The 16,051-nt window shown below is 36.8% G+C and overlaps 1 protein-coding gene across 1 annotated transcript; it reads left to right on the forward strand.

Moving 5' to 3' along the window:
- The first annotated feature begins 6,854 nt into the window (after nt 1–6,854).
- On the forward strand, nt 6,855–13,184 carry mfsd8l2 (major facilitator superfamily domain containing 8-like 2). The gene is made up of 6 exons (XM_051871026.1): nt 6,855–7,386; nt 7,660–7,733; nt 9,873–10,086; nt 11,535–11,657; nt 11,819–11,949; nt 13,104–13,184. The coding sequence occupies exons 1-6, from the start codon at nt 7,095–7,097 to the stop codon at nt 13,182–13,184; spliced, it is 915 nt and encodes a 304-aa protein (XP_051726986.1). The 5' UTR covers nt 6,855–7,094.
- The last annotated feature ends 2,867 nt before the right edge of the window (nt 13,185–16,051 follow it).

A 16,051-nucleotide genomic window follows, 5' to 3' on the forward strand; every position in this document is an offset into this window, starting at 1 on the left:
ATGTCTTTAGGCCAGGACTCTTATCACACATGTGAAGTTTGGGGCAGATCGGACACTGTATGCTTGAGTTACAACAGCTTCCTCTTTCATGGCGAACATCGAACTTTATCAGGCTGCCACGGACACACCCTTCAATGAAAACTCAAGATCTTCGCAATTTAACATCGCAATTTAACGTAAATTTTGATATATCTTGAATATTTATATGAAAATCCAAGGTACACGCACAAACAACCCATTGTAATACTTTTAAATTAACTTTTTGTTAGATGTACAATTAAAACAAACAGCCCAAACAATGTTTGACTAATTACAGTTGTGGAGTGTTATGTGTGAATGTAAATACACACTCCTGGGAAAGAAAAAAAATGGGCCAAGCCAAAAATGGCAAAATATTTTTTTTTTGTTTTTTTTTTTGTTTTTTTTTTAATTGTCTTAACCATTTAAATCACAAGTCACTGGTCAGGAAAATAGCAAGAACTGCACAAATATTGTAGCTAACTTAGCACAGAAGAGCCTTCCCCAACTTGCAGACAGCTTTTTACAGGAAGAAGAGTCAGTGTTGTGTCAGTTCCACTCAATGTTAATGGCTTCAAACTGTTTATGAGTAGCTGAAAAATGTCTCCTAGTTCAGTCAAGTTTAAAGGGTTAGTTCACCCAAAAATGAAAATAATGTCATTTATTACTCACCCTCATGCCGTTCCACACCCGTAAGACCTTCGTTAATCTTTGGAACGCAAATTAAGATATTTTTATTGAAATCCGATGGCTCAGTGAAGCCTGCATAGCCAGCAATGACATTTCCTCTCTCAAGATCCATTAATGTACTAAAAACATATTTAAATCAGTTCATGTGAGTACAGTGGTTCAATATTAATATTATAAAGTGACGAGAATATTTTTGGTGCACCAAAAAACAAAATAACGACTTATATAGTGATTCAAAACACTGCTTCCTGAAACGGAGCGTTATGAATCAGCGTGTCGAATCAGCGGTTCTGAGCGCCAAAGTCACGTGATTTCAGCAGTTTGGTGGTTTGACACGTGATTCCTCTTTAGAAAACAACTTTTCATTTGTGGGAAGCAAGCCATTCTGCAATATTCTCCTGTACTCCAAAGCACTAAATGACTTTTCACAGTGAAGTAGCTCACCAATAGCAGCAGGTAAAAAGGCTCCCCACACAATGACAGCTCTTCCTCCATGCTTTACTGTGCTAGAGATGGATTTATTATTATATTTCTCTGGAGATTTTCGAAGACACCGCTCTGGACGCAATTCGTGTTTCATTGTGATTCACTCCACACACAACTTCCCACATTCTGCTAAAAACGTCATTCTGATGCTTTTCTGAGACAGCAATGGCTTTTTAAGTAGTGCATTTGCTTAAATTTTGCTTTTTTTTTTTTTTTTTGCCTAGGAATGTAAATAGTCAAGAATGAACTGAATTTCTGTTATAAAGATGTAAAGTATACAGCTTTAAGGGAGTAGAGTTACAGTCCACTTCACCTGAACATGATAAATAATGGATACAATCCCACAGGTAATACTAGATCTCTGGTGCTTGAACAGTGTATAGAGACTGTTGGAATTGCCTGAGCCCTGTTTATCTTCAATGCTGCATCAATGAAGAGGTAAATTATAGGGCATTTGTCTTTGCCTCATGAGGGGGACCTGAATGATCATATTCAAGGAAAAGGGATCCACTGAACATCAAACAGCGTGTTTGTGTAAAATCATCAAAAAATTTCCCTTAGCTTTCCTAAACCACAAGGTTTGTACTTTGTCTTTTGCTGAATGATAAATTTGCTATGACCCACAAAAAAGTGATATAGCCTACAGTAAGACGAGCAAAGTTACATACCAGAGTCAGTAATGGAGAACACCATCCCTCTCATTACAATAATGGGACCATGAGGAAGAGGAATGATCGAGTGCTGTGAAAATAACTTACAGAAACACTACGATGGATTACAGACAAAAAAGAAAACTGTCTTTTCTCACTATTGGATTAATATTTCTTTTGAGTGGCATAGAATATGGTAAGTAGTAGAATTCTTTTCTTTTCTTTCGAATTAAAAAAGTAATCCATGCAGCAAATCACTTGTTTGAATCAATAGTTTTTAATATCATCAAGAAAGCATTAAACTGTATGAATGTGTAAATGGTGACTGTATTGATTGTATTTTGCACATCAACTGCTTACACTGTCTTCTCTCTCTCTCTCAGCTGTCATTCTGCCGACTATATGGCGATATCTGCAGTTATTAGAGGCACCACCTTATTTTCTTGGCTTGGGTCTATCTGCATTCAGCTTCAGTGGGCTGGTGTCAGGTCCAATGTTTGGTCACTGGTCAGACAAGACTAGAACTACAAAGACCATCATTCTCTTCTCCAATGTGTTTGAAATTGTGGGTCAGTACATTAGAATGAAGTTGGAGAATGGAAATGGTTATAAAATATATCAAATAACCCTTGATCTTGTGCAGTAATCTCCTGATTATGCTGTTTGACTTGCTAATAGCAACACATCTGTCTTATAGGAAACTTCATGTATTTCATGGGATATTCAAAATGGCTTCTGCTGTCCAGCCGTCTTGTTGCAGGTGAGGATGTTTTGAAGTTGCACTCTTCTATCAGTCACAATGAGCTTCGCTTGTGAGATTCTGTGCTCCTGTGGTGTAAACCATCAACATTAATGAGATTTAAGACATCCAACAGATACTAACAGAGAGACTGTTCTTTTTGATTGATGACTCTCATTAGATTGTAATTTCTGCAATGCAGTATTAAATCATCCTGACCAGGCACAAAGACTTGTTTATAACAAGTTTATTACTTGTTTGTATATATATATATATATATATATATATATATACACAGTACTGTGCAAAGTTCTTCGGCACGTCAGTATTTTCACCCCCCAAAAATGGTTTTAAGCCAGTTATTTATGTCTTTTGCTGTAGTTTGTCAGTAGGAAATATCAGTTTACATTTCCAAACATTCATTTTGGCATTAATTGTAATAATCCAGTGAGATTTTTGAATACACAAGGAGTCTGACAACAGCCGGTGCTCCACACGGAGATCTGATCTCACCACCATCGAATTCGTCTGTGATTACATGAAGAAACAGATGAAACTGAGACAGACTAAATCCAGAAGAACTGTGGCCGTGTCTCCAAGATGCTTGAAGAAACCGACCTGCAAAGATACAGTACTGTAAAGAGTTTTAGGCACTTGTGTAAAAATGCTGTAAAGTGAGGATGCTTTCAAAAGTACTGTCATAAATAGATTTTATTTTTCACTTAACTTCTATTAACTAAATAAAATCAATATTTGGTGTACCCCCACCCTTTGCGTTTAAAGGCGCAGATAGCCTAGTCGTTAGTGTCCCAACATATGGCGCAAATGCGTTCATGGCGAGTTCGATTCCCGTCTCGAGGTCCTTTGCCGATCCCGACCCCCTCTCTCCGCCCAGTGCTTTCCTGTCTGCTCTCTACTGTCCTCTCCGAATAAAAGCACAAAAAAGCCCATAAATATAACTTAAAAACAAAAAACAAACAAACAAAACAAAAAAAACAGATTTTGTCTTAGGTACACTTTGGCATAATTTTTCAGATAGCTTTGCAGGAAGGTTTCTTCAAGCATCTTGGAGACACGGCCACAGTCTGTCTCAGTTTCATCTGTTTCTTCATGTAATCACAGACGGATTTGATGAAGGTGAGATCAGATCTCCGTGTGGAGCGCCAGATGTTGTCAGACTCCTTGTGTATTCAAAAATCTCACAGGATCATTAAAACTAATGGCAAAATGAATGTTTGGAAATGTGAACTGATATTTCATACTGACACACTACAGCAAAAGATATAAATAACTGGCTTAAAACCTTTTTTGGGGGGTGTAAAGACTTTTGCACTGTACTATATTATCTATCTATCTATATATATATATATATATATATATATATATATAGTACTGTGCAATATATAGTAACAGTGTGTGTTTGATATGAAACGCACGATGAAGGAAATCTTCAAAAAGAACTTTTAATTCAGTAAACAACACAAACAGGAGAATACTAGGAGAAATTACCAACCAAAAAACACCATAAACATTCAACAACGCAAGACAATGTAACAATGCTTAGTCCAGGAGCCATCTTAAGAAGTCACATAGTCACATGATTACATAGATCACAAGGTCAACCAAACTATATATATATATATATATATATATATATAAGTTAACAAAGATATAAACAATTACACTAAAAGTTCACCAACATACTTGATAACAAAATTTATGTTTCACGAAATGTATTATTTTTTTAAAAAATTATGTTTTACTAACAGCCAGTAATAATACACAAGTTATGTCCATAAATGAATCTTACTACTGCAATTACACTGCATCCTTCTATCAGGTATTGGAGCAGGAGCTGGTTCCTCAATTTTTGGATTCCTCACACGCACTACCTTGCCTGATGAGAGAGCTAGAGTCTTTGCCGCTGTCATGGCATGCCGTCAGGCTGGACTTCTGATTGGTGAGTCAGTGTTCCACCATGCAATAAGTGGCAGTAATATACACACATACATATATTTAATTTAGACAGCCTTTTACTTTCAGGTCCTGCATTCAATATCTTTCTAAGGTTGTGTGATTTCAAATTGGGACCACTGATAGTAAATAAGTACACCTCACCTGGGGTAAGTCTGTTTTGGCTCATTTCTTATAATCGTACTTGCATTCTAAACACACGCGCACGCACGCACGCACGCACGCACGCACACTCAATCAATCAATTAATCAATCAATCAATAAATGATGAATACAGGCTTGTAATGTGAATGCACATTTCGGATGTCTCCTTATTGAAACTTGATTCCTCTGATCAGATCATTAGAAGAGGATCCAAGACCTGAAATGGTTGCATCAGATCAAGTGAGGGAGACATCCAAAGTGTGAAGCAATGGTTTTCAATCCTGGTCCCGGGGACCCACCGCTTTGCACATTCTGTATATCTCTATTATCTGACACACTCATTTCAGTTCATGGAGCTCTCTTCTAATGAGCTGATGATCTGAATCAGGTGTGTTCAATAAGGTAAACATTCAAAATGTGCAGAGCAGTGGGTCCTCAGGACCAGAATTGAAAACCAAAGCCACTGGAAGGCAAGCCTGCAACCTTTAGCCAAAAAAGCGTAACGGCTAATGCTAACGCTCCGCCTCTGGCCATACGCAGGGAAGGAGACCTGTTTTTTGAATGGATGTCAATGGATGCTTCACTATGCTAATTAAACAGCTTTTGTGGGGAAATAGCTAATCATTTAATTAATCGACAGCCTGTTCGCTAATCTTCAGCATGTTTTACACTAAACAATACTTTCGTTGGGAACTTTATATAGATTTTAGCTTGATAAAAGTGTATTTTTTTTTATGAGAAGGCAGACTAGGGAATGTTGCGACAGGTAGGACTCATTTACGGCATTACCAACAGCAAATGTTCCGCATTACTGTTTAACAGATAGAACAATAGATGTTGTGTAAAAGCCACTGGAAGGCAAGTCTGCAACCTTTAGCCAAAAAAGTGTAATGGCTAATGCTAAGGCTCCGGCTGTGGTAGTACGCAGGGAAGGAGTTTTGAACGGCGGGCACTGATGTCACTACCATTACACAATAGGCTGAGAGGTTCCGCATGTGATTAAGTTAGCCGTTACGCTTTCTCCAATGGTAAGAGATACAGACCCTCTCATCTCCCTATAATATACAATCTCTGTTGAAAACCACTGGTGTAAAGTGCTAGGGGACAAGGCTGGGAAACACACATCCTGTCAGTGGATCTCACAAAATAAGAGCATGTCTGACTGATATTTCTCTCCAAAAATCAAAGGGAGATTTTTTTTCTTTGTGACATTATATTCGTGACAATTTTCCTCCTACGTTTGTAATACTGTGATGCTAAAAGTCTCATTCTCATTTATACCATGCACAGTAACACTTCACAATAAGATCCCATTAGTTAACATTAGCTAATGCATTAATAATTAATGCACAATAATTACTGTTAGTTCATAATAACTAATGTTAACAAATGCAACATTATTATTGTAATGTCTTTGTCCAGATGAAGATAATGAAGTGTCCAAAAAGATCAAATAAACAAAAGACGCAAATAAATAAATAAAATAAACTCAAGTAATCCACATGAAGATACAAGCACCAATACAGCGTGTAACACACAACAATACCTGACAACAAACTGAGAACAATACTTAAATACACAGTGATAATGAAGTAAATTAAGAACAGCTGTATGATGATTGAATGACTATCCATAGTAACAGATGAGTGATGGGAAACTAGAACAAAGGAAACAGGAAACTGATGATAAACAAACTAAAAGGCAATGAAAGTGAAACTAACTGAACATAATTGTGACAATTATAAAGTGGGTGGCACTTTACAATAGTGTCATTAGTTAATAATAAAGTTAACTAATAAAAAATACTTCTAAAGCATTTATTAATCTAGTTAATTTCAACATGTATTGATACTTTAATACACTTTACTTTATTAATACTTTAGTTGTATCTTTTAATATTATTTAATGGACCTTAACTAACATGAACTTACAATGAAAAGTTGAAAAAATTGCTCATTGTTAGTCATTGTGAGTTAATGCATCAACTAATGTTAACCAATGAGATAGTTGTCAAATAGTTGTATTGCACTACCAATAATATATACATTTTTATTTGCCATTTCGTCACCTTGGATTTATAAGGTTCTATCTGAAATTTTTGTCAAAACTGAGTTATTTACATTTTCTTGTTCTGTGACATTTACATTATGTGATTTTTTATTTATTTATTTTTTTTTTTATGTTGTGTACATTTTGGGACTTTTTATTTAGAAAACAAAAAGGCTCTACAAAGTTGAATGGAAAGCAAAAACTTTGAAGCTCAATATCTCAAAACTGCTCAGAATGCAGATAGAACCTTATAATTCCAAGGTGGCAATTTTTAAGTTATTTTATGTAAGTTGACTTCTTTAATTCAAGCTTCCTGCCCTTGTGCTCTTTTGACTCAGCTCTTCATGTGTGGGATGTGGCTGCTTATGCAGTTTGCAGTGATGATCCTTTACTGGGACATCCCACCACTGGACTCCTTCCCTGAGCACCACATGCCCCTCAGAGAGGTCAGAGGTGAAGAAGATGAGCCCCTCATGAGTTTGGAAGATGAAGACAGAGCCACAGCAGTGGACTCGAATGGCCCATTCCATCCAGAACAGACTGAGACCCAGCTCTCACCCGAAATCCCACCTTCTCCTCCTGATTCCCCACCTCCAGATACCTCTGACCCCTTTGAAAACTTCAGTGCCAGTCGAGGTAAAGTCCAGGGTTTAAAAAGTGCTTTTTTTTTTTTTTTGGCAGAGCAGTTTGAGTTGGTATGGCATTGATTTCTTCTTCATTGCATCTGAGGTGCTAATCTGAGAGTAGTGGTCTGAAAACACCTTATTGATTGCAGTGTGTGTGTATGTGTGTGTGTGTGTGTGTGTGTGTGTGGTACATATCTCCATTATATTCATTTATGTCTTGAAAGCCTCTCTCTCTCTCTCTCTCTCTCTCTCTCTCTCTCTCTCTCTCTCTCTCTCTCTGTAGAGTTTCTGAGGGAGGAGGTAGTGGTTCTCCTCACTGCTCAGTTCATCACTCTCTTCAATCAGACAGCACTCGAGGTAAAAGTCATCATGCACCTACTTTTTTTCAGGTTGGCACCAGTGGCATTCCTGGTACACTTGTTACCAGATGACCAAAGGGAATAAACACTCCTTAGCAACTTAATGCTGGAATACTCTACACATCTGAACTGATTTTAAAACACTAGGCTTCATATACACTACTTGCCAACTTTGTAAATGGTGACAGAATAAAAACTGGGCATCACACACGACTGAGGATAACACACTACCAGACTTTCAAGTCTGGTAGTATTAAAGTATTAAAATCAGCTTTAAAATAATCAAACATGTTTAATATTCTCAAAACTTCATAGTCTGAAGTTTAAAAAAATCTTAGATAAAAAGATTTTTAAAAAAGTCTGTGCCCATCATACACTATGATTTTCCTTTAAATCTGCAAACTGGCACTAACTTTCGAGAACTAGCTTTTTGACTCGTCCAGACTGTAAATCGGGCCAAATGTCTGGTTAAAAATCATGTATTGTATTCCAGGCTTCAGTAATTATGTTGGCTTATCAAAGCCAACCTACTGATCTACTATTTAAGCAGCTTCTTTTTCTTTTGAGACCAAAATTTCTAAAATTAATGCAGCATAGAGCTTTCAAACTATGACCACCAAACTCAGATCAGAGCCTTAAGACTAACAACTACCTAGGATGTTAAATGTTAAAATCAGCGAGCAACATGCTAAAATAGGCTAGCAGCATGCTAACATTATGCTAAAACACATTAACAGCGTTCTTGCAACGTTAAAATACGTTAGAAATGTGCTAGCAATGTTAAAACAATGCTATCACTGTGTTAACAAAATGTGGAACATGCTAAAACATGTTAGCAATTTAGTAAAATATGGTAACAGTAGCAACATGGTAAAACAAATGCTAGCAACAAAATGTTAAAAACACATGCTTGTGTGCTAAAAAAAATTGTTTGAAACAGGTTAAAACGTGCTAACAGCATACTAAAATATGCTAGAAATGTAAATGTTAAAACCTTATAGCACCTGATAACCCCAAAATATGATGATCCCTTTCTATAGAGACTCGTTTCTTAAAGGTGCAGTGTGTAAATTTTAGCGGCATCGAGCAGTGAGGTTGCGGACTGCAACCAATGACGCTCACCCCTCCCTTTTGGAGAAGCTAAGGTGGCCGTCTGGCCGACACAAGACAAAGGTGTCGTCTGAGACAGGAGAGAGTATCCAGTCAAGCAATGAGGTTTCTTCTTACTTCTAATAAAAGAACACTCTCTGCTTCTAATAAACCAGATGGCTACTACTACTACCACTACATGCGTATTCAACGTAGTGACGATGCAAGCCTCTAAAAACACGAATGATTTGGAAGAACAACATAGTGACGAAACGTGCTCTGTAGAGCAGTTTGTCCATTTAGGGCTGCTGTAGAAACATGCTGGCGCATAATGGAAACTTAACATGTAAGGGGAAATCCCTCATTCTGTTTGGAAAAAAAAAAAAAAATGAGGCTCTCACAGTGTAACTTTGTAAGTAAACACAGTGTAAGTTTTTAAAAGCAGAAATGTAAAGTTTATAATTTCATAAAAACACATACACTATATCATAAAAAATATTATTATTTTTGTTATTTTAGAAGTTGCATTCAAAATGTGCTTTGAATGGGCACAATACTTCTGAAAGCCAGTCACCAGACCCCCCACGCTGTCCTAAATTCATCTGAGCCACTAAATAATGTCTGTCCAATTATGATTGATTAAGGCTCACAGTAGTAGGACCAACTAAATCTAATTTTATGCAAGCTGATCTAAGATTTGATTTAATATAATCAGGTATTTGAAATTGACACACATTTACTATCCTGGTTGCCTGACCTAGATACACGACAAGCTGATAATAAAGTTCAGAATGTTCCTTTTCATTAACTCACCCTCAGATATATCATGCCTAGGTTTCTTTCACATTACATCAAATTTCTTTATGAAAAAGCATGTGCTTGATACATTATGATCTTACATTTGCTTTACATTGCCTGAAGAAAATGTGAGTGGTGTTTATATAAGACATGTGATTAGTTGTTCTGAGTTGTTTTAAGCGTGTTGCTATGTGGTTGCTAGGGTGTTCTGAGTGATGTCTGTGTACTCCCTTCCTGCTCTCATCTCCAGACCATGGTGACCCCTCTGACGCAGAAGTACTTTGGCTTTGGTGAGCTGGGGAACAGTGTGATGTACAGCCTGTGTGGGGTGGAGGTAATTGCAGGTTTCTTCCTGGTGCGCTGGCTGAGCCATGTGCTGGAGGACCGGGTGGTGCTGGCAGTGGGGCTGCTCATCTGCAGCGGGGCTTGTGTCTGGTGCCTCATCTTCCTGGCCAATCCACAGGGTGTGTGTATGTGTGTGTGCCTGGCAGACATCCAGAGAAACTGGCATACACCTGGGCATGGACAGACACAATATGCCTGCTCAGTTTGGTGCCAGCTCGATGATATGCATTATTAGTTTGGAACTGTTTTGAATGAATCTATCTATCAATCTATCAATCTATCTATCTATCTATCTATCTATCTATCTATCTATCTATCTGTCTATCTGTCTGTCTGTCTATTTCTGTCTATCTATGTACCTGTCTGTCTGTCTATTTCTGTCTTTTGCCATTGGTCTATCTATCTATCTATCTATCTATCTATCTATCTATCTATCTATCTATCTATCTATCTATCTATCTATCTATCTATCTATCTATCTATCTATCTGTCTGTCTGTCTGTCTATCATTTGACTGTCTATTTCTGTCTATCTATGTACCTGTCTGTCTGTCTATCTATTTCTGTCTTTTGCCATTGGTCTGTCTGTCTGTCTGTCTGTCTGTCTATTTCTGTCTTTTGCCATTGGTCTATCTATCTATCTATCTATCTATCTATCTATCTATCTATCTATCTATCTATCTATCTATCTATCTATCTATCTATCTATCTATCTATCTGTCTGTCTGTCTGTCTGTCTATGTACCTGTCTGTCTGTCTATTTCTGTCTTTTGCCATTGGTCTATCTATCTATCTGTCTGTCTGTCTGTCTATCATTTGACTGTCTATTTCTGTCTATCTATGTACCTGTCTGTCTATCTATCTATCTATCTATCTATCTATCTATCTATCTATCTATCTATCTATCTATCTATCTATCTTCACTGTTGGTCGGTCAGTCTGTCTGCCTATCATTTGACTGTATATTTCTGTCTATCTATGTACCTGTCTGTCTGTCTATCTATTTCTGTCTTTTGCAATTGGTCTGTCTGTCTGTCTGTCTATCTATCTATCTATCTATCTATCTATCTATCTATCTATCTGTCTGTCTGTCTGTCTATCATTTGACTGTCTATTTCTGTCTATCTATGTACCTGTCTGTCTGTCTATCTATTTCTGTCTTTTGCCATTGGTCTGTCTGTCTGCCTGTCTATCTATCTATCTATCTATCTATCTATCTATCTATCTATCTATCTATCTATCTATCTATCTATCTATCTTCGCTGTTGGTCAGTCAGTCTGTCTGCCTATCATTTGACTGTCTATTTCTGTCTATCTATGTACCTGTCTGTCTGTCTGTCTATTTATGTCTTTTGCTGTTGGTCTATCTATCTATCTATCTATCTATCTATCTATCTATCTATCTATCTATCTATCTATCTATCTATCTGTCTGTCTGTCTATCTATCTGTCTATCTGTCTGTCTGTCTATCTGTCTATCTATCTGTCTATCTGTCTGTCTGTCTGTCGGTCTATTTCGGTCTTTGATATTATCACTTTCATTCTCAATGGATATGTCTTTTAATCAGGTGGTTTTGTGTTCGAGTTGATTGAGTTTATCATCGGAGTGTTCCTGCAGTTACTGGGACTTCCTTTCGTTGCCGTGTCTCAGGTGTCCCTCTTTTCTAAGGTTACAGCTGAGAAAACACAAGGTGAGAAACAAAGAGAAGTCCATTGTGAATATAATAAGAGACATAAGAAAAAGATAGATGAGTAAACACGTAAAAGTCATGTTTGTATAGGTGTCACATTTTGTCACTGTTTAAATATTCAAAACTACATGCGGATTCTAAGACTGTGTGTGTGTCTGCAGGCTTTAGTCAGGGTGTGCGACGTTCAGTCGGGGGTCTGGCCACCATTCTTGGTCCCCTGTGGGCAGGGGGTCTAATAGGAAATCTATATGTGATGTTGGGTATGATGATGCTTCTACTGACCCTCATCATGGTGTGTACACAGACACTGTTACAAAGCAATAAATGTAAACTTAATTGAGCTGGTAAATGATGTGTGTTATGACATACTGAGAGAAATCTCTGATAATGTTACAGAATCAGTCATAATGAGTCTATTACGGATCCAGTCAACTGAAAAAATCTCTATTGGGTGGAGATTGTAGGTTCATTTTGGCCTTTTTCTTTCAAAAAGGGTGATTTAGAAATAAGTAAAAATATTAGATTAGAAACATTTCATCAGACAGAGAATGCCTTCAAGTGTTGAGAAACTGTTGTGCGATCTCAAGTTACATTAATAAATAATAATATATGTTGGTATGTAACTTCAGAAAAAAAAACAGGATTGATTTTATTTATTCATCTTGTGCTCAAGGCCCTAACACTTCAAGAAGTTTCATATTTATTTAATGTAATTTTGAAACTACCATGAATGTCCATTTTGAATTAGTGATAATTTACTATAAAAAACTCATGTTAAAGGTAGCGTAGGCAATTCCGGAGAGGCTAGCAATAGCAAGCTATATTTGAAAGAATGAGATCCCACCCTCCCTTCAGAGTGTCTCCAAAGCCACACCTCCTCCAAAACACATGAATGCACACAGCAGAGTTTGCAAAGAGTCACGAGACGAGAGACTGCGTTAAATGACCTCATATCTCAAACCACAAAACATTACAAAAATAATGAATGAAAACAACTTATAGAGCTCTTACTTGTACCACCTGACTGCTGCAGATTCATTTTGCCGTTGATAGTGTTGACATAGAAACACATAATCTGAGTCTGAGGACGTGAACAGCTCCGGATAGAACGTCACGGGTTGCAATCTTGTAATTACAGTTACGACATGGCATGAACGCAGCATTCGTTGTTTTGATTCAGGAGGAACTGTAAAAGGTGGCTGCTGTTTGTTTGCGGCACTCAGTGACAGTGTCGTCTACAACTCTGCATAGCCCGTAACAAAAAGTGTTTATAAAACAATTTGCCTCCCCTACCTTTAACAGTATTAGCAGTTTTGGTGTCAGATATTCAATATAAAGTCATTGTTTATTTATATGTTAATGAGGGACAAATTTTGTACCTTTTATTTTGGCTCCCATTTTGTATGACCTTTAACACTGAGACTAACAGTGACTTATCCTGGTCAGATCATGATGGTGTTGTCCTATGAGAAGCTAGTGGAGCCACCCAGGGTGGAGCATGCACAGGACTCAGAGAATGGAGGATAGAGTCCACCTTCACTTTACAGGATACAGGTGAGACAGTGGACTTACATTGTTCATTGGCAAAGTGTGTAATTTTTGTGTCAGCAGCATGACTAAATGAAATTGAAAAAATAATTGGTTGAAATAGAACAGATAGTTCTGCACCAAATTCTCGCCATTGGCTGAGCCAAAAGGGTCGAGGATTGCATGGTCCCATTAGCCCTTGCTGGGTATGTGTTGTAACTACACCATCTCTTGCCACAATTATTTTCGGATGGCTTTTAAAAGCAAAAAATAGACTTATATTTTTATATTTTTCTCCTGCCTTTCACGTCATAGCTCAGGATGGTCGCTAGTGAAGGGTTTTGGACGTTTGCACATTTATGGTGCCATCAGCCAATCAGGGTCATCATGATGTAATTTTCCTGCATCTCCAAAGTCATTTATGGCTCATCCCAGCTAACAAAAATGTTCTAAGTACGTTTGGCTAAAGTTCCCATTAAGTTATAAAAACTTTATTTTGGAAAAAATGTTCAAGACATCCAGATTTGAAAGTTTTCAAAAAAAAAAAAAAAATTATTTTCTTGCTTATATGAACATAAAGGGAACATTTCATGTTATAATTTTACAAACATTATGGGAACATTACTTTTGAAATTTCTCTGAACATTCTGAAACAAGTAACATTTAAGAACATTAGACAAACTAAAACATTTCAGAAAAAAGTTCCATAAACAAAGTATAGCATGTTAGCAATGTTAGCAATGCATGTTAGCAATGCTTTTGTGCTAACGTTTTGAAAACATTATTAAAGACCAGATAACTTTGAATGTACACTCTGTTAATGTTACTAGAAGAACGTTTGTTCTTAACTTTGAGATAACCTTGTCAAAACATTAGCCAAAGTTCTGAGAATGTTCACTGTCAGCTGGGATATTACTGGCCTGAGTGCAAAGATAGCAGATTTTAAATCACATATTTCTGTGGGGTCTTATGCAAGCTAATAATCTACTACTGAGATTGTATGGTAATGCTACTGTTAATGCTAACAGATAGCTTTCTCTAGAATCTAGAGAAGGCTACATTGGCTCAAGCAAGGAACTCTATAATATCTAGAGTCTAGATATAGAGTTCCTCGCTTGAGCCGATGTTGTTATATCATGCTAGTCAGAATGTTCAAACATTCTGACTACTAAATGTATGCTAAAATGTACTTAATTTTTCACAAGGGAAAGTATTTTGAACATGGGAAGTAATTTGACATTTCACATTTCATGACATTATACAAATATTGACATTACATTTTATTTTAAAAGAGAGAAAAATCATTGTGTTCATTTGCTTTTTCACTGCGTGCATCTGGATGACATATTGTCATTTGAACACAGACTGAAATTCCACTCATAACTTTTATTTTGTCTGCGCTAACTGAGTTAAACTGATACAGACTCCAGCCATGCAGCTTTAAACTGCAATATATAAACAGCTCAGAACTGAAAACAGAACAAAATGAAGTACTAAAAGTAAAAAAGTGGGCCACTGAATAACAAATGCTATAATCTGCTACCAACAGTCAACATTATAACACAAAATTACACTCTCTGCGGTATGACAAAAGCTGTCATTGGTAAATGAATCTGTGTGATTTTCATATTTCAACACAGAGCAAGAGCCCCTCTCTCTGTGGTCTGTCTGCCAAAGTTTAGCGCTCGTGTGGGGCTGTACAGAGCAGATGCTGAAACAGTGGGAGATAAGAGGCCCTGCCAGGGCTAGCAGACCGCGAACAGCGAGAAGGGCACACACACACACACACACACACACACACACACACACACACACACACACACACACACACAGTACTTTTGGTATAACATATCCTTAATTCTGACATATTTTGGTTTTATGCTGCAGATTTATTCTGTATTTTAATGTTTTGTAATTTAGTCCTTATCAATTCTGATTTCATGCTGCATAGTGTATTTGCTGAATGACTCTTTTAATGTACATGTTTTATATGATTTGAGGATCCCCTGATTTTCTGATATGAAGGAGTATGAATATTTGAAGTGAATGAACACATGATGGCGCTATTGTGCCTTAAAGAGATTGACACTGAACAGAACTGCAACTCTATGCATGAGAATGTGAGAGATTGTGTGTGTGTGTGTGTGTGTGTGTGTGTGTGTGTGAGAGAGAGAGAGAGAGAGAGAGAGAGAGAGAGAGAGAGGAGGATGATGATAAAGGGAAAGCTACTAAGTTTCTCAAAAACAAATGATTCATGCAGTTGTTCTGCACAAGTTCATCGGTCATTTCTTTTTATGTATGTACTCATCTTAAGAGAAAAATTTAATATTTATGTGTCCTCTGGTGAATACAATGTGCTTTTTGTAAATTGTTTTGAAATATTATTACTGTAAACTCATTAAAATCTGTGTTCATCAAATATAGAAGCTTTAAATTAATGACTCAAACACCAGCATTATTGTGCCATTCTGTCATTCAATAGTCTCGCTTTTGCTGGTGTGTCCTTATATATATCCCGTTTTTCTTCTATACATAATATAAATATACATTATCACTGATGTTTTATTTATGTTCTGTAAATATTTCATTACCATTTTGGATTGTAGCTATGACAGACCTTTTTTTCAGAGTTCAGTAATGCATTTCATCTTTAATTTAGCAGGATGAACTATACTGTATCACACTATTTTCTTCCTTATGGACATTATTTAATGTATAGCTATCAATGTACTTTGTGTTGTAATACAGTGGCATTAATTTAGTAAACAGGTCAATGATGATGGTTATTGATAACAATTAAATTACAAAAAACTACATTCCAAAAAAGCTTTATGTTTTTATTTATTTGATATCTCTTCAATTCTTAG

The sequence above is a fragment of the Ctenopharyngodon idella genome, chromosome 2, assembly GCF_019924925.1.
Source record: "Ctenopharyngodon idella isolate HZGC_01 chromosome 2, HZGC01, whole genome shotgun sequence".
Taxonomy (NCBI): Eukaryota; Metazoa; Chordata; class Actinopteri; order Cypriniformes; family Xenocyprididae; genus Ctenopharyngodon; species Ctenopharyngodon idella.

What these genes read in the sequence shown, in the direction of transcription:
- mfsd8l2 (XM_051871026.1), top strand. Translation starts at nt 7,095, where the DNA reads ATGTGTGGGATGTGGCTGCTTATGCAGTTTGCAGTGATGATCCTTTAC. An exon ending in TACAGCTGAGAAAACACAAG is followed by an intron (nt 11,658 to 11,818) that starts GTGAGAAACAAA and finishes GTGTGTCTGCAG; the next exon opens with GCTTTAGTCAGGGTGTGCGA. An exon ending in TTCTACTGACCCTCATCATG is followed by an intron (nt 11,950 to 13,103) that starts GTGTGTACACAG and finishes TATCCTGGTCAG; the next exon opens with ATCATGATGGTGTTGTCCTA.